The 17,432-nt window shown below is 43.7% G+C and overlaps 1 protein-coding gene across 3 annotated transcripts in view; it reads left to right on the plus strand.

Annotated features, from left to right (window-relative positions):
- The first annotated feature begins 5 nt into the window (after nucleotides 1–5).
- The window catches only part of ZPBP (zona pellucida binding protein), a 17,592-nt gene continuing 165 nt past the window's right edge, over nucleotides 6–17,432 (plus strand). The window contains exons 1-8 of one of the 3 annotated variants that reach the window (XM_066239111.1): nucleotides 6–242; nucleotides 2,091–2,171; nucleotides 3,573–3,698; nucleotides 5,680–5,829; nucleotides 7,937–8,155; nucleotides 12,138–12,214; nucleotides 14,479–14,656; nucleotides 17,411–17,432. The exon at nucleotides 17,411–17,432 is cut by the window's right edge and continues 165 nt beyond it. In XM_066239111.1, the coding sequence (XP_066095208.1) occupies nucleotides 116–242; nucleotides 2,091–2,171; nucleotides 3,573–3,698; nucleotides 5,680–5,829; nucleotides 7,937–8,155; nucleotides 12,138–12,214; nucleotides 14,479–14,656; nucleotides 17,411–17,432 (980 nt within the window). In that variant the 5' untranslated portion in view covers nucleotides 6–115. Of the gene's footprint in view, nucleotides 243–2,090; nucleotides 2,172–3,572; nucleotides 3,699–5,679; nucleotides 5,830–7,936; nucleotides 8,156–12,137; nucleotides 12,215–14,478; nucleotides 14,657–14,943; nucleotides 15,329–17,410 lie in introns of those variants that run through there. The other 2 variants (XM_066239110.1, XM_066239112.1) reach the window with 2 other exon arrangements.

Raw genomic sequence — 17,432 nt, forward strand, 5'->3', positions numbered from 1 at the left:
CCGGTCCGCCGCCCGCCAACTTCCGGTGAGCGAGTGGTCGCGCGCCGGCTAACGACCTTGTTCGCCGGCGGACAGCAGTTGGCAGGTGGCGGGCGGCGGAGGCGGCGGCGTGTGGATGGAGGCCTCGGCCCCGGTCCGGGCGTGGCGGGGCAGGCGGCGGGTCCGAGCCGCGGGCTTCCCGCTCTCCAGGGCCACGGCCCTTCTCCTGCTCTCCGCCTTCGTAGTGCGGACGCCCCCGGCAGGTGAGGCGTCCGCGCCGCCCGCGGCTCGGCCTGGGCGTGGCTCCGGAGCAGGGCTTTCGCGTCACGTGCTCCGCCGCTGTCCAGAAGCACCGCCCTCCCGGACACCTGGCCGGAGCCCTGGGGAGGAACCCGCATGACCCGGGTAGCACAGGACGGGGAAGGGAATAACGTGCACACCGGAACTACCGTCATGGCTCCCGCAGCCACGACTTCCGGTTCAGTTGGCTGCCCCCAAACGCCCGGATCCTTCCGCGAGGGCCGCGCGTGCTGCGCCTGCGCGGCCTGCGCGGCCTGCGCCTGCGGAGTCGAGCTCAGCTTTGTTCCGTTGCGAGCCGGCGGCCCTGCGTGGGGCTGTTCGCGGTCCTGCAGCGCCACCTGCTGGTGGCCGCTGTCCCTGCGCGGGAGGCGTGGCGTGGAGTATGGACGTTTCGCGGCCGCCACGTGTTTCTTCCTGGGCAGCCCCCCACCCCCGAACCCACACGCTGTCCCCCCAAAGCCCGTTCCCAGGGCCGTCCCAGTGGTGAACTCGGAAGGGAGAGTTCTCTTGCCCCGTGGTCGTGGAACTAGAAAGGTTTTGGCTGGGTTATGTGGTGTTCAAAAAAAGAAGTGGTTTTTTTTTTTTAGGCTTCAATAAAATAAAAATCTCCCCAAAGAATGGAATCATGAAAGACATGCAAGTGATGTGTCCCAAATGCTCAAAAGGTGGTTCAAATAAGGGGAATGCGAAGAGAAGGCGTCCCCAGAATAGAAACACAGGAGGGCGGTGGCGGGAGACCAGGGACAGGGAGGAGGAAGGAAGGACATGCAGGTGACAAGTCTAGATGTCAGGACTGGGGGGTCCTGCTCCTAAGGTGACCAGGGAAGAGCCACTCTTAGGGGCAGGTGCATGCTGACGGGCTGTGTGTGTGTGTGTGTGTGTGTGTTTTAATCCAACAGGAAGAGCCCCCGGAGGGCACAGGAACTGCAATTAGCAGGCGCACTTACCCTGTGCACCAGGGGCAGGGAAGACGGATGTGAAGGTAGCCTGTTACAGTGTATGCTGTGCTCCATTCGGTGCCTGCGGCAGCCCTGTCAACCTGGACGGAGCCGCGTCTCCCGGTGCAGATGAGAAAACTGAAAGTCCTCAAGGGACTTTTCTCAGACAAAACAGTGGCAGTGGACGGGGAAACTCAGGTCTAATGAAAAGCCTTGTGGCATTTCTGGGCCGCCCCTCCCGCCACTGTTGTGCACGCACTTAACCGCCCCTCTAGTTTGCTCGTTCAAGGGTGACTGGAGAATGTCAGGACTCTGTTCTGTTTAACAGCCATTATTTAATTTTTAGTATGTGCAAGATACAGTGCTTGGTACTGATACTTGATAAGGTGGCATGAACACTGACTCTACTAGCAACGGAGCTTTGAATCTAATAAGGAAAATTCTATATGTGCACAAGGAACCATAATATTGATACATTGTAGAGTGGGTGTTGGAACTGGGGATGCCCTGTGTACGGTTAGAAAAGATACGGACAGACTGAAGGTTTGAAGGAGGAGGAGACGTGTGATCTGGATCGTGAAGAATGCCAGGTTTGGACTTTTACAGATGAAGAGAGCGTTCTACATGGATGTAGAGAAAGCTGAAGGCAAGATGTATATAATAGGGGGAGCAGTGGCTAGATCAATTTCACTGGATCATATAAGGGGGGCAGGGTTGGAACCGAGATACCAGGTGTCAGAGGACATTGACTTATGGCTGGCCCCTTCAGCCTAGATCGAATTTAGTACGCTACTGTATACTACTTGAGTATCTTGGAATTTCTCATCGGGCAGATTGTTACTCAGTTCTTTTTGTTGTTGTTATTTCTGATAGTTGGATATTTGATTCGATCACCAAGAGGTTTCCGCTTGACCCAAGATTCTCTGAAAATAGTGGGATCACCACATCGCCCAGGTATTAATAGAGTTTCAGTCATTTTTAAGGAAGTAATTAGCATTGTTTCAATTCACATATTACTTATTCTTTGCTGTACAGGTGGTCTTTTATTTGCACTCACTCATGTATCTATTGATTCAGTAGACCTTTATTTACATCCTTGTTGTGTTTTTAATTTTTAATGCATTCCATTCCTGCGGTGTCTCTGTGATGAATATCATATTGGATATTTACTTTTGTACCTGTTCAAAAGTTTTCTGGGTGTCTCATATGCAGGAGTGGAAGTTCATCACCCAGGGCCTACCAGGGGTCCCCAAACTACGGCCCGCGGGCCGCATACGGCCCCCTGAGGCCATTTATCCGGCCCCCACCACACTTCCGGAAGGGGCACCTCTTTCATTGGTGGTCAGTGAGGGGAGCATAGTTCCCATTGAAATACTGGTCAGTTTGTTGATTTAAATTTACTTGTTCTTTATTTTAAATATTGTATTTGTTCTCATTTTGTTTTTTTACTTTAAAATAAGATATGTGCAGTGTGCATAGGGATTTATTCATAGATTTTTTTATAGTCTGGCCCTTGAATGGTCTGAGGGACAGTGAACTGGCCCCCTGTGTAAAAAGTTTGGGGACCCCTGGCCTAAGCAATCTCAATCTCACTAAAATTCCTCCTCAAAACACTGCATCAGTTTACATTCCCATCAGTGGTGCTTACCCAGATCCTCATCAGCATGAGATGTTACCCGCGTTCCTCAGATTAGCTAAGCAGAAATGTAAGTTGCCTCTACACATCATGTTCTTGCTGTTTTCAAGGGTTATACTTTATATTGTTTATATCCCAGTTATAAACCCACGATTGGTTATCTCTGCTGCATATGTCTTCGACCAGATGGCAAATTGGTCTTGCGTTTTGTCCTAGATGTTCACTTTGCCTATGTTGTGTATGGAAATGAATACGAATTGTTAATATTTAAGAAGCTCCTTGTGCTGGGCTTCCAAAAATGAGGAGGCATGTAGTTACACGAGCCAAAGCACACAGCCGCAGTTAGGCGTGCTGCCCTAGGGAGGTCAGAGCAGCTTACTGTGGATGGGGCAGAGCCTATGAGAAGAGGTGCAGTGATATGTGTGAGAGACAAACTTAATACTTTGTGATTAAAAGAATATTCTGAGAATAAAATAAATTAGCATATGTGGACTCTTAACAAGAGACCAATGCATTATACTCAGATTGCAATACACACACACACACTCACAAATAACATATGTGTACATTTTTAATGTTAGTTATCTGGTATGTAATGAAATTTGGGTCTTACTAAGTAATGGTAGTAATCCAAACAAAACTTAGGAAAGCATGTAATCCAAACTGCAAAAATGAGAGCACATAGACTACTATTGGAACATCTTCCTGCTGTATTTCAGTGAAAGTGTATGTCATGCTCCACCGGAGGAGTCCACACTTACTATGTGTGACCCAGCGACTGCGCAATTCCGAGCTGATCGACCCCTCGTTCCAGTGGCACGGGCCGAGAGGGAAGATTATTTCAGGTGGGCTTCCGGTTCCGTTGTCCCAGTGAAATGATGTATCTGAGCTGCACTGAGAACATGTATCTATTTCCTCACTTCTTTTTCCTGTGATTTCCGTTTAGAGCTATAATATAACAATGTAGAGGGTGGGACCTCTTTTCTCAGATCTTAATTTGAGATACAGGCATAGGAGATGATTGAACTGTTTGGAGAGTTCTCTAAGCATAAGCATCTATATTCCAAAAAGTGTTTCTTTTCCTTTTTTTTTTTAAAACTTCATACAGTTTTTCTGGTTTCCTCCATCAGAATGTTGTTAGAAACGCATATCTGAAGGAGCCAATATGATTCTAGCTGTTGTTGAGAACACATCCGAGCACTCTGAGTGTAAATGTGATCTTATTATCGCTTGTTTCATGCAGCCCAGCACTGCGACAGTGTGGAACTTACTAGTAGCTACAATGTCACATTTTTTATTTTTTATTTTATCCTGACCAAAATCCTGACACTGGATGTTTGCATTTAACTTAAGTGTGATCATCAAATTTGAAAAAGAAAAAAAGACTAAATTGCACATTGAATATTTTCATGTCAAAACCATGCTTTCAAAGACACTGCACGGTTAGACAGTGGCTGTGTATTCATGTAGTATTGATGCTGTGCTCATGAAAGACTTCTTTGGCATTTGGGTGTTCATGGGGGGGGGGGGGCCAAGATCCATCTGAATGCTCCCCTGCATCTTTCAGACTTTGAGAAAACGAGATCTGACTCTCACAGAGGCACCTCCACTCAGCAGTGGCTCTTCCTACGACCAGTTCAGTGGAGAGATTTTCTCCATTCAGCTTCTTACTTTGTTATTTGGAAATGCACATCTTATTTTTATTCTAATTGTTCATTTGTTAAAAGCTTATTTGTTTTGCTGTGTATTTCAAAAAAGAATAAATTAGCTTTGCTCTGTTGTTTTCAGCCTTGCTAAAAATTCAGATGAATTGATTTTCATATGCAAGGCCTGTTCAGCGGAGCATTGCATCATTTTTGCATACCTTCTGGGGAAGTTTTTCTTCATTGCTCTGTTTACTCTGTTTTCTTTCCTTCTTAACCCTTTGTGGTACATTGAGAGAGTGCTTGCGGATGAAAACCCGGGTGGGTTTTGTCATCGTGGATGAAGAAATGTATTCATACAAAGGCTTGATGAACAAACATTCATGGGAAATGTTTGTTTTGTAGTATGCCTTAATATTTTATGTAGCTGAATGATTCCAGCTGTACCATACTATGAAGCATCTAATATATATGCGTGTATATAAGATGTGCGCAAGCTTTAAAACACAATAAAATGAACATATAGGAACCTGTTACACACCTCAAGATATGCATGACCAAGACTGTTGAACCTCTTAATAAGTATTTAAAAAATTCCATTCTTCTTTTTTCCAACCTGTCTGTCACGTAAACACAATCCTGACCTTCTACAGTAGCGTTTTCTAGTTTTTCTCTGTGCACTTACAATATATATAAAGGCACACACACAAATTCATGTGGATGTGTGAATATATAGGAATGTGTGTATTTTTCAAGAATATGTTTTAGTATTTTTATTCAGGATTTAATGAATGTTTATGTGCCGGATACGGTTCCAAGCAGTTCACACCCACGCAGCATTGAATTCTGCAGCAGCCCTTTGCTGTAAGCACAGCGGTTTCTCCGTTTCACATGTGGGACACAGCGGTACATATGTATGTGTGAGTGACCATGTGACAGTGTCCGCTTCCAGGCGGGCGGACTGGAGACTGCTCTCTGAGTAGTTGGCAGCCTCTTGCCACCCACTCGGTGGACGCTAAGGTCAACAGCCGCTGGCTGTGATGACTGGTTGTGCCCTCGACTTTTTTCAACGAGTCTGTAGATAGGTTTTGATGGTTTTACTCGGTTTAGAAACTGTTTTGTTATTTGATCTCAACCTGAGGTCATTTAAGAAACCAATGACTGCGTCTCATCTCTTTATTAGAAAACAGTTCCACACACATAACGTCCACGGGAAGCCTGGTATTCAAGAACTTCGAGGAGGGCATGACTGGCATATACACGTGCTCCCTCGAGTACAGACCAACCGTGGAGGACGCCGTTACAAATCTCCAGCTAAAGTACATTGTGTACGGTAAGGAGCGCCTCTGTTGCCTTCTGTCGTTTCTCGGTGTTTTCAAATAATTAACCCTCTAACAGAGGGAGCTCGCTATTTTTTACCCTCTTCATTAAAGAGAAGTCACTGCCTGCCTGTAGTTTGCCAAAGACTTTGCAAGGAGTTTGGGGGGGGAGGCAGTCTTCTTCCTGGGGGGGGTGTCTGCGTACACACAGACGAGGAGGGGTCAGGGAGCTACAGAAACGCAGGGACACGGTATGCGGTCCTGCAGGGCTGGCCTTCTCGTTGGCCTGGACCCCCGGAAGGTCACCGAAGCTGTGCAGGCGTGTGTCTCTCGCTCCCCTTGCTAGCTGAGCTGTTTTCCGTCGTGTGGATGGACCACCGTCCATCTGTCTGTGTGTCTGTCCTGTGACTCACCCCGCCCCCCGCGGAGCCCCCGGGCGGCCTCCGCAGGCTGCTGTGAGCACTGGGTGTGGTGTCAGGCGCAGACGTCTCCATTCCCGGGGGCGGAGGCCTGAGGAGCCGCCGGTGGGTCACGTGGCGGTTGCCTGTCGAGCCTCACGAGAAACCTCCAGCCCGCTCTCCAGCACGGCTGTGCCATTTGGCATTCCTGCTGGCGGCCGAGGGGTCATGCGGTGTGCCCGTGCCCTCACCAGCGTTTGGCGTTGTCAGTATCTGTCATTTTAGCAGTTGCGGTCGGTGTGAAGTGATGTTTCATTAAGGTTTTCGTAGGCGCACACCGAATGTCTAAGGTGCCGAACAGATTTTTAAAGCATATTTGCCACCTGTACGTCCTCTTTAGTGAAATGTCTGTGGATAGCTTTTGCCCATTTTCTAACTGGATTTTTTAATATATTCCTGTTGAGTTTTCAGAATTTCTTTAAAAATATATTTCTAGATACTATTTTTTGTTGTTATTTAAAAATACTTCTTTTATTCTGTATCTTGTGTGTATCAGCATCTTAATGGGATATTTTCCATCCCAAAGGGAGCAGATATAGAATACATTTTTTAATTTTTAATTTTTTTTAACTCTGATCCCCTTTATCTTACTCCCTACCGTCTGCCTCTGGCAACCACCAGTCTCTGTTCCCCTGGACCTATGAGCTTCTATAGATATATGGTCCTCAATAAGTTTTATGAATGTGCCCCCTGGCCATTTGGCTCAGGGGATTGAGCGTCGGCATGGCGTATGGATGTCCCGGGTTTGGTCCTGGAGGAGAAGCGACCATCTGCTTCTCCTCCCCTCCCTCTCCCCCTTCTCTCTCTCTTCTCTCTCCCCTCCCTCTCCCCCTTCTCTCTCTCTTCTCTCTCTCCTCCCTCTCCCCCTTCTCTCTCTCTTCTCTCTCCCCTCCCTCTCCCCCTTCTCTCTCTCTTCTCTCTCCCCTCCCTCTCCCCCTTCTCTCTCTGTTCTCTCTCTCCTCCCTCTCCCCCTTCTCTCTCTCTTCTCTCTCTCCTCCCTCTCCCCCTTCTCTCTCTCTTCTCTCTCCCCTCCCTCTCCCCCTTCTCTCTCTCTTCCGCTCCCACAGCCGGTGGCTTGTTTGATTGAAACAGCGGCTCCAGACGGGGGGGGGGGTGTTTGCGGGGTGAATCCGGTCAAGGAGCATGGGAGAGTCTCTTTCTCTTATTTCCCCTCCTCTCACTTAACATAAAATACCTTATAGATTTGTTAGATACATACTTACTTTGTCTTTGCTTGCTGTTAATAATTATGACTGATTCTTCACAGATGAATATGTAATTTACAGAAGTTTTATTCCTGAGCTTGAAGCAGCATAATGCTGTGGTTATTCAGGCTGTGGCCAGGTTCCTCGGTTAGAATCTTAGTTTTGATAGCATAGGAAAGTGGGCGTGTGACCATCTATCTCTTCTTCAAATTTCCCATGATGGATATAAAAATAATGCCAATCTCCGATGAAGTTAGGAGACTGAAATACGTGATTATTTGTAAAGTGCCTGTAATAACATTTGTCACTTGGCAACTTTTAGATAGTTTGTTTAATTAAAAAAATATATATATATATGTGATACATTTATTCCATTAATGGTGTCTCTTGAATTGTTGCAATATATCTGAATGGCTTACATAACTGTTTCTGTGTTTTTTCCCTGTCCAATTGCACAGCGTACAGTGAGCCTCGCTTTTATTACCAGTTCACAGCTCGCTACCACGCAGCTCCGTGCTACAGTAGCTACAGTGTGTCTTTTGAGACTAAACTTCTACAGATTTTAGGCAAACTAGTTTTAAAACTTTCATGTGAAGTTTCAATTCTGAAGTCGGAATGCCATCGTGTTAAAATGCAGAAAGCTGGTTTTCAAAATGAATTGTTTTTTACATTTGCAGGTAAGTCTAGGCAATTCTTTAAAGGAGACAGATTTGAGAAACACAGAGCTGATTTTTTAAATTTCATTTTTATGTTTATTTATTTCCATTTTTAATTGAATGTATTGGGGGTGACTTGGGTCAATAAAATTATACAGGCTTCAAGCATACAGCTCCATAACATGCCCTCAGTGCGCCTGCTGTGTGTTCCCCACCCCAAGTCCAGCCTCCCTCCATCACCATTTATGCCCCGCCCCCCTCTCCCCCCCCCCCCCCCACCTCTCTTTCTAGTCATCACCACACTGTTGTCTGTGTCGATGAGGATTTCTTTTCTTTGCATAATCCCTTTACCCAGCCCCCTCCCCCTCTGACAGCTGTCAGTCTGTCCTCTGTACCTACGGGTCAGTTTCTGTTTTGTTTATTAGTTCATTTTGTCCATTAGATTCCACATATGAGTGAAATCATATGGTATCTGTCTTTCTTTCATGGGCTTATTTCACTGAGCACAATGCTCTCCATCCACTCTTCCACAAAAGGTTAGATTTCCTTCTTTTTTATGGCTGAGTAGTATTCCATTGTGTAAATGTGCCACAGCTGTTTTATCCACTCCTTTACTGATGGCCACGTGGGCTGCTTCCAAATCTTTGCCATGGCAAATAATGCTGCAGTGAACATAGGGGTGCATGTAGTCTTTCTAATTAGTGTTTTTGGTTTCTTTTGACACATTCCCAGAAGTGGGATGGCTGGGTCAGAAGGCAGTTCTATTTCTGGTTTTCTGAGGAGACTCCATACTGCTTTCCACAGTGGCTGCACCAGTCTGCATTCCCACCAGCAGTGCAGGAGGGTTCCCTGTTCTCCACACCCTCGTCAGCACCTGTTGTTTGTTGACTCATTGGTCAGAGCCATTCTGACAGACATGAGGTGGTAATTTACACTCCTCTGGTGATTAGTAACGTTGAGCATCTTTTTATGTGTCCTTCCACCTTTTGTATGTCCTCTTTGGAGAAGTCCTTTTACTTTATTCTGTCCCAGTGTCCCATTGTGTTTGAAATGCTTTCTTTTTATTTTTGAAAAATAGTTTGCCATATATACTATTTCTGGCTTATAAGTTTTTTTGTTTTTGTTTTTGTTTTGTTGCCTTTTTTACAGAGACAGAGAGTCAGAGAGAGGGATAGACAGGGACAGACAGACAGGAACGGAGAGAGATGAGAAGCATCAATCATTAGTTTTTCATTGCACTTTGCAACACCTTAGTTGTTCATTGATTGCTTTCTCATATGTGCCTTGACCACGGGCCTTCAGTAGACTGAGTAACCCCTTGCTTGAGCCAGCGACCTTGGATTCAAGTTGGTGGGCTTTTGTTCAAACCAGATGAGCCCGCGCTCAAGCTGGCGACCTCGGGGTCTCGAACCTGGGTCCTCTGCATTATAGTCCGATGCTCTATCCACTGCGCCACCGCCTGGTCAGGCCTAGCTTATAGTTTTTTTAAAATTGTTTTCCCCCTAATATTTGGGAGGTTTATAGTTTTTTCTTTCAATTCTTTAAATGTATCTTCTCACTGCCTTCTGACCTCCACTGTTTTTGATGAGAAATTTGCTTTTAATCTTCTTATGGACTCTTAGTATGGGGCAGGTGACTTTTTTTTTTTTTCTGCTTTCAATATTATCTCTTTGTGTTTGATTTCTGACAGTTTTTAGTATTGACTCCTTTGCATTTATCCTGCTTGAATTCCATCGATCTTCTTGAAGATAGTGATTCATGCATTTTATCATATTGGGAAATTTTTGGATATCATTTTTTGAGTATTTTTTTAGTCTCTTATCTTTCCTCTTTCCTGTGACTGCCGTCATGCACGTGTTGTTATACTTGATGTTTCACAGGCCTTCTTCATTTCTTACCCGTTTTCTCTCTGCTCCTTTGACGGGATCATTTCAGTAGACTGGTCTTCAAGGTCAGTGATTCTTTCTTCCACAAGATCGAATATGTTATTGAAGACCTCCAGTGAACTCCTCACTCTAGTGGTTGCAATGACCACACAGAGAATTCCTACTCAGTTTCTTTTCTTAGAGCTCTTTCTCTTCATTGATATCATCTTTCTTGTTGAGGCATCATTTTTCCTGACTGCTTTTTGTCCATTGTTTTCTTCAGCTTTTTTAAACATATTTAAGAAACTTGGTTTGGAGTTTATGTCTCGTAAGTCTGATGTCTGTGCTTCCTCAGTGACAATTTCTGTTCTTTTTTTTTTTTTTTAATGAATGTTCCATGTTCTTCTCATTTTTCTTTTCAAGCCTTGTAAATTTTTTTTGACAGGTGTGCATTTTTAAAGTTCTAAATAGAATACTCCTGAAATCATATTCATCCACCGTCTTTGCCTCGGTTCTTGTTGCTCGTGTGGGTGTAACTGTTTTGTGACTTTTTAAACTGCTTTTCTGAGACTTGTATCCTTTGTTGTGCGTGATCTCTGACGTCTTTCTCCAACTTGATGTTATCCGGTGAATTGATAGAGATTTGCTTAAATGCTGTGTTTAAGTCAACTCTTGTCAGTTCAGCATTCACTTTGGTTGTTTTAAATGTTCACCATTTTCCAGAGTTGCGACCAATTGATTCGGACTGTTTTGTTTTTTCTCGGTCATTTTTTTCCAGCCTTTCTGAGGTAGGACATAGCTTGTCGTTTCCTGCTCTATCGTTTCAACTAACACCATCCCTATTGTTCTCATTTTTTCAATCCTGTAAAAAGCTTACCTTAAAAAAAAAAAAAAGGTAGGTAGCTTCCTCCAGGACGAGGTCAGCCGTCTGGCCTCAGGAAAGAGGTGGCAGCACGGGAGGCAGAAACTCGGGAGTGACTGGTGCTGGCAGACCCGGGAACTCCCCCAGGGCCGAGCCAGAGAGCACCTGGTGCTGTGCGGGGTCTGCCGAGTGTGTGGGGGGAACTGGGCCAGCAGAGCACCTGTCTCTTACCGGCATGCATGCTGGGTTCGATTTCTGCAGTGGCCTCGCTTAGTAACTCGAGTCATCGTGATCGGCCCCTCCCCTTGGCCTTCGGTGCTCCGGCCCCCCTCGTCTTCCTGACGTCCCTCCAGCACTCCACGCCTGTTTCTGACTCGGGCGAGTTACAGGAGCTCCTCTCATGGGCCACTCAGCCCCTTCGATTTTTTTTTTTCTTTTGTGTGTGTTTTGACTTGAACATCACTATCACCCAATTTAAAATTGTAATCCTGTGGCCATTTCAAAATTCCCACACTTCCTTCCCTCCTTCCTCTTTTCTTTCTTAACCCTCGTGCTTGCCACCTTTGTATACAACATGTTTATGGACTGATGACTGCTTGTTGCTATCTTTTTTTTTTTTTTCTGTGTTAGAATATGCTTTTCAGAAAGGCATGGGGTTTGCCAGATTTGACCACTTCTGTGTCTGAGGCTCCTAGAATAACCCCTGGTACAGAGTTGACTCCCGGTAGTTACGTGTTGGGTGAGTGGGTCCTGGCATGCCTGCACCAGTGGAGATGTGTATGGTTCAGTTGCCATGGCCACCACCACAGTCCACCCCACCCCCTGTCCAGCATGGTGGCTGTGGCTCGTCACTTTGTTGGGACTTAGAGTTAGTCAAACACACGCACTAGATAGTCTGGGTGGAGTGAAGTGGAATATTGAACAAGTACATACATATTGATATATACATATCATTGTATAATATATGTCAGGAAAGCTATTAATAAAATGATTCTGCTATTGAACTTTTATTAAGTTCAACAGCCAAACGTGAACAATCAAGAAGGCTGCTTAATTTTTAAGTATGCTGCCATTGTGAGGTTTTTCTGATGTACGTAAACCAAATATTTGGCTTAGGTGTTTAGCTAAGAAGAGTGCTTTCACATTAGGAAAATTGCTTACATTTTCAGTGGAAGAGAAAGAGAAGGCAAATGATCTATTTTCTGTCTCAAAAGCTCATTTAAATATCGCACTATGGTACCTAAGATCCATGCTAAAGTGTCATATATTTTCTCAGTTTCATGCTTAGAATCTGAAAATAAACCCAAGCCATGTGCAGACCACAGCTGTGATAAGTTTTCAAGGCTCTCTAAGGTATGTTATGTGAGGCTGGAAAAAAGAGAAAAGAAATGAACACAGCCAGTGGGGGAGATACACAGTCAATATCTCAGCTATTTGTAGCCAAATCAGTCCCTCCCACACACATGGAGGGAAGCCAATAATTATAATAATAGTAACAATAATAATAAAACTTTGTAAAACAATACATGATAAGAATTTGACCAAGATTTGTATGAAAATACTTTGAAATTTAGCATTTTATAACTGATGGTATTAAGATGATTTCCCATTGATTTGGCATCCTTTGCTATTCCAAATTAATTCACAATTATAGATCAAGTAGACTTCTGTGTTACCATCTAAGTAATAAGTCTGCTCTCTAATGTTTATTGACTGTCTTCATACTGCTCAGTAGCTCGTTCACCCCCTGTGCCTGGGGTGAGAGCTGCACTCTAAGTCCCAGCCACCTGTGGGTTCAGTTCTTTCTTTTACATGATACTTAACATGCTGTTCATGCTCCATGTGTTTCTGGTGGTATCTCCCCATCTCTAATTAGTCTTCAGTGACTAGGAACACCTTATAAAATTATTTTTAAACATTTGGTATATTCGGTCATCATGATTGTAAACTTTTCTAAAGCTGTATGCTTTGTTTGGCTCAAATAATTGTCCCCATGTCAACCATCAGCATGCTCAAAACCATTCAATTAACGGTTCAAACAATTTCTTCCCTCCTTTCCATTATTATCACATAAAACATCTGTCCTTATTATTCTTGTGACAGTAAAAATGAGAAATAAGAATCTGATTTATAGGATTGTTTTTATTCCTATCAGGTTTTTCTCAGGTCTAGTTTCCTTGATATATATATATTTTTTATTTTGGATGAGATGTTAGGAAGCTAAGTGATTGTGTTTCCTGAAAATTTTAATTGTAGTTTGGCAATTAAATGTAGTTCATTAGATACCAGGTTTGTGTCTAATTAATTCTTAAGCACTTTCTTAAACAAAATTTATGATTAACATAGTAAATAACAAATTCATCAGAATTTATCAAAAGCACAGGAAAACCATTTAAATTTATTAAAAGCACAGGTAACAATTGTGTAATAGAATTAGAGTTGTTGCCTGACCTGTGGTGGCGCAGTGGATAAAGTGTCGACCTGGAAATGCTGAGGTCGCCGGTTTGAAACCCTGGGCTTGCCTGGTCAAGGCACATATGGGAGTTGATGCTTCCTGCTCCTCCCCCCTTCTCTTTCTATCTCTCTCCTCTCTATCTCTCTTCCTCTCTCTCTCCTTTCTAAAATGAATAAATAAAATTAAAATAAAATTAAAAAAAAAAGAAATGGTTTTAAAAAAAAAAAAAAAAGAATTAGAGTTGTATATACATGTTGAATGCAGAGTATTGGAAAACATTTTATAATTATTTATAGGAACTTTTCTGGAAGGAATACAATTTGTAAGCTATCTGAAGAAACGAGTAAGTTGAGGGTATACCCTTAGTGGTCACAGATAACCCTTAGTGGTCACAGAGCAGCAAGGAGTCCAGCCGTCCGTGCTTCTGACGAGATTAGAGTGCACAGGTCGTGGTCACATGCTAGAATTGAGCAGAAATGACCGGTTTGTGGAGAGTTTGAACCCATGACCACACCTTATGCTTCAACAGGTAAAACTTTTCAGTCACTGAAAAGTATAAGCTTCTTGGTAACTTTGTGAGTCAATCCAGAATAATGATTACAACAGAAAATGGTGATTAATTGTAGATCACAGAGATACCTTACTCATCTTTGTAAATTTAGTTTCTGGAACTCAGAACTAGAAGCCTCATCATGGGCTGCGTTTTCTTTTGTTTGTAAACCAGTTTTTGTTTGTAGAAAGGGGAGCAGATGCCTCAGGATATGATTTCTTCTTTAAAATTCCTAAAGTGCGTTTCTTTAAGTGTGTTTCATTGTTAGAGTACACTTCTTAGCGTAGGTTTCATTTCATAAAGCTTGTCTTGATTTTGCTCGTAGACCCATCCGAATATCATTCAAAATCCCAAGGGACTAAAAAGTTTAAGTTTATGTCCCAACGGTTTCTTTATGTTGTATTTGGAAGTGCCTTTGGAGATGTTGGAGGTTTGTTAGTTGATATCTTTTGATTTTTACATGTGTTATTCATCTCCTATGAATGCAAGATACATAAGGCCCCCAAGAGTTTGGTTTCCCCCACGTCTAATACCTGAGCAACTTTATTCTAAAATCACATTTATTTGTGAAAATAATATTTTTTTTTCTCTCATGTTGTATTTCTGTTTTAGGCTAAAACCCTAATAGAGAGATTTTTTACTGAACAAGTGGAAGCTCTGGGCAAGCGTCCCGGGCCCTTGCCTGAGATATACTATATAGAAGATACCCTGCAAATGGTCTGGATGAACCGCTGCTTTCCAGGGTACGGAATCAATACCCTGAAACATCCAAAATGTCCCGAGTGCTGTGGTATGTAACGCACTGCGACTTCCTGGCTTGTATTTATGAAAACCCGCCCCTTTTCCTCATGCCTAAGTGAACACCTGCCACTGCTTCATGTACTTGAAGTGGTGTGTTTGAAAAAACTATGTGAATCTGAAGATTCAAACAAACAGCCAGATAGCTGGCTTGCTGTCAGGCTGGGTGTTCCTGTTACAGTAGAGAGGAGCTAGGAGCCTCACGACAGTGGTCCGGGAGGAAACACGGTAGTTACCAGTCAGAGTTTTCATTTTACTAATTTTTTTTTTTTTTTGAAGAGAGAAGAAGTGGGGAGAGACAGAGAAACATCAGTTTACTGTTCAACTTATCTATACATTCACTGGTTGATTCTTATATGTGCCCTGACCAGGGATCAAACCCACAACCTTGGCATATCAGGATGATGCCCTAACCAACTGAGCTGCCCGACCAGGGCCCCTTTGCCCATGTCTTAATTGGATTGTTTTCTTTTCAGTGTTGAGTTTTAGAAGTTTCTTATAACTTTTGGATATTAAACCCTTATAAGATGTATCAGCAAATGTGTTCTCCCATTCAATGTGTTGTCTTTTTATTTTGTTTATGATTTCCTTTACTGTGCAAAAACTTTTTAATTCTACGTAGTCTTATTTGTTTATTCTTTTGTTTCCCTTGCCCAAGGACATACATCAGAAAAACAAATGCTATGAGAAATGTTTGAGATTTTACTGCCTGTGTTTTCTTCTAGGGTTTTTATGGTTTCAAGTCTAACATTTAAGCCTCTCCTCCATTTTGAGGTGGTTCTTGTGTACGGTGTAAGAAGATGGTTTAGTTTTATTTATTTTTTGCGGGTATCTGTTTATTTTTCCTAACACCATTTATTGACTAGAGTAGACCATCTTTACCCCACTGTTTGTTCTTGCCTCCTTTGTCAAACAGTGATTAACTACAAAGGCATGGGCCGATCTCTGGGCTCTGTTGTGTTTCATTGGCCTTTGTGTCTCTTTTTATGCCAGCACCGTGCTGTTTTGATTACTGTGGCCCTGTGGTATATCGTCTGATATCAGGTCGTGTGTGAGATTTTTTTCAACATTGTTCTTGTTTCTCAAGGTCATTGTTGCTATTTGGGTTTTTTTGTTTTTTGTTTTTTTTGTTGGGTTTTTTTTTTTTTTTTTGGTTCCATATATACTTTTGGACTATTTGTTCTAACTCTGTGAAACACATCATTGGTATCTGGGCTGGAATGGCGTTGAACGTACAGATTGCTTTGAGTAGTAGTCATTTCGATGACGTGGATTCTTCCTGTCCATGCACATGGTGGGCGCTCTCACTTATTTGTATCCTCTTCGTCTCTTTCTTCAGTGTCTTATAATTCTCCAAGTACGGGTCTGATACATTCTTGATGAAATGTATTCCTAGGAATCGTATTTATTTATATACTGATGCAGTTGTAAATGGGATTGTTTTCTTAGTTTCCCTTCCTAATAGCTCATTGCTGGTGTATAAAAAGTAAACTTATTTCTGGACACATGCATTTTGCATCCTGCTCCTTTAAGAATTCACTTAGCAGTCATAGTACTTTTTCTTTTTTTGGTGGAATCTGGAGGGTCCTCTCTCTACAGTATCGTGTCATCTGCAGATAATGACAGATTTGCTTCTTCCTTTCCCGTCTGGATGCCTTTTGTTTCTCCTCCTCTGAGTGCTGTGGTCAGGACCTCAGTACTCTGTGGAGTAAGAGTGGCTAACGCGGGCATCTCTGTCTTTTCCCCAATCGTAAAGGATACACTTGTAGATTTGCCCACTGAGTATGATGTTGGATGTGGGTTTGTAATCCATGGCCTTTATCATGTTGAGGTATGTTCCCTCTATTCCCACTTTGCTGAGAATTCTTATCATGAACAGGTGCCGGATTTTATGAAATGCTTTCTCTGCGTTCATCCGTATGCTCGTGATTTTCAGCCTTCCTTTTCTTTTTTTTTTTTTTGTATTTTTCTGAAGCTGGAAACGGGAAGAGACAGACAGACTCCCGCATGCGCCCGACCGGGATCCACCCGGCACGCCCACCAGGGGCGACGCTCTGCCCACCAGGGGGCGATGCTCTGCCCCTCCGGGGCGTCGCTCTGCCGCGACTAGAGCCACTCTAGCGCCTGGGGCAGAGGCCAAGGAGCCATCCCCAGCGCCCGGGCCATCTTTGCTCCAATGGAACCTTGGCTGCGGGAGGGGAAGAGAGAGACAGAGAGGAAGGAGGGAGGGGTGGAGAAGCAAATGGACGCTTCTCCTATGTGCCCTGGCCGGGAATCGAACCCGGGTCCCCCGCACGCCAGGCCGACGCTCTACCGCTGAGCCAACCGGCCAGGGCCCTTTTCTTTATGTGACGCATCACATTCATTGATTTGTGGCTATTGTAGCAACCTTGCCTCCCCAGAACAAATTCCACCTGCTCGTGGTATGTGATCATTTTAATGTATTGCTGGATCCAGCTTGCTAATATTGTGCTGAGGGTGTCAGCATCTGTGTTCATTGGGGATATTGGTGCATAATCTTCTTTCTCCGTGGTTTTTTTTTTAATCTGATTTTGGCCTTAGATTAGGAATTTGGGTTGGATCTAGTTTTGACTGTTGTGAATACAGCTCATATATGAGTATTTCTGTATAAGTTTTTGTGTGAACTTGTTTTCCTTCTTCTTGGATGAATACATAAGAATTAAGTTGTGGGGAAGGCGTGTCTAACCCTGAGAAACGGCCGCTCCTGCTTGTTCTCTCTCCACAGTGATCTGCAGCCCCGGCTCCTT

Source organism: Saccopteryx bilineata, chromosome 7 (assembly GCF_036850765.1).
Source record: "Saccopteryx bilineata isolate mSacBil1 chromosome 7, mSacBil1_pri_phased_curated, whole genome shotgun sequence".
Lineage (NCBI taxonomy): Eukaryota > Metazoa > Chordata > Mammalia > Chiroptera > Emballonuridae > Saccopteryx > Saccopteryx bilineata.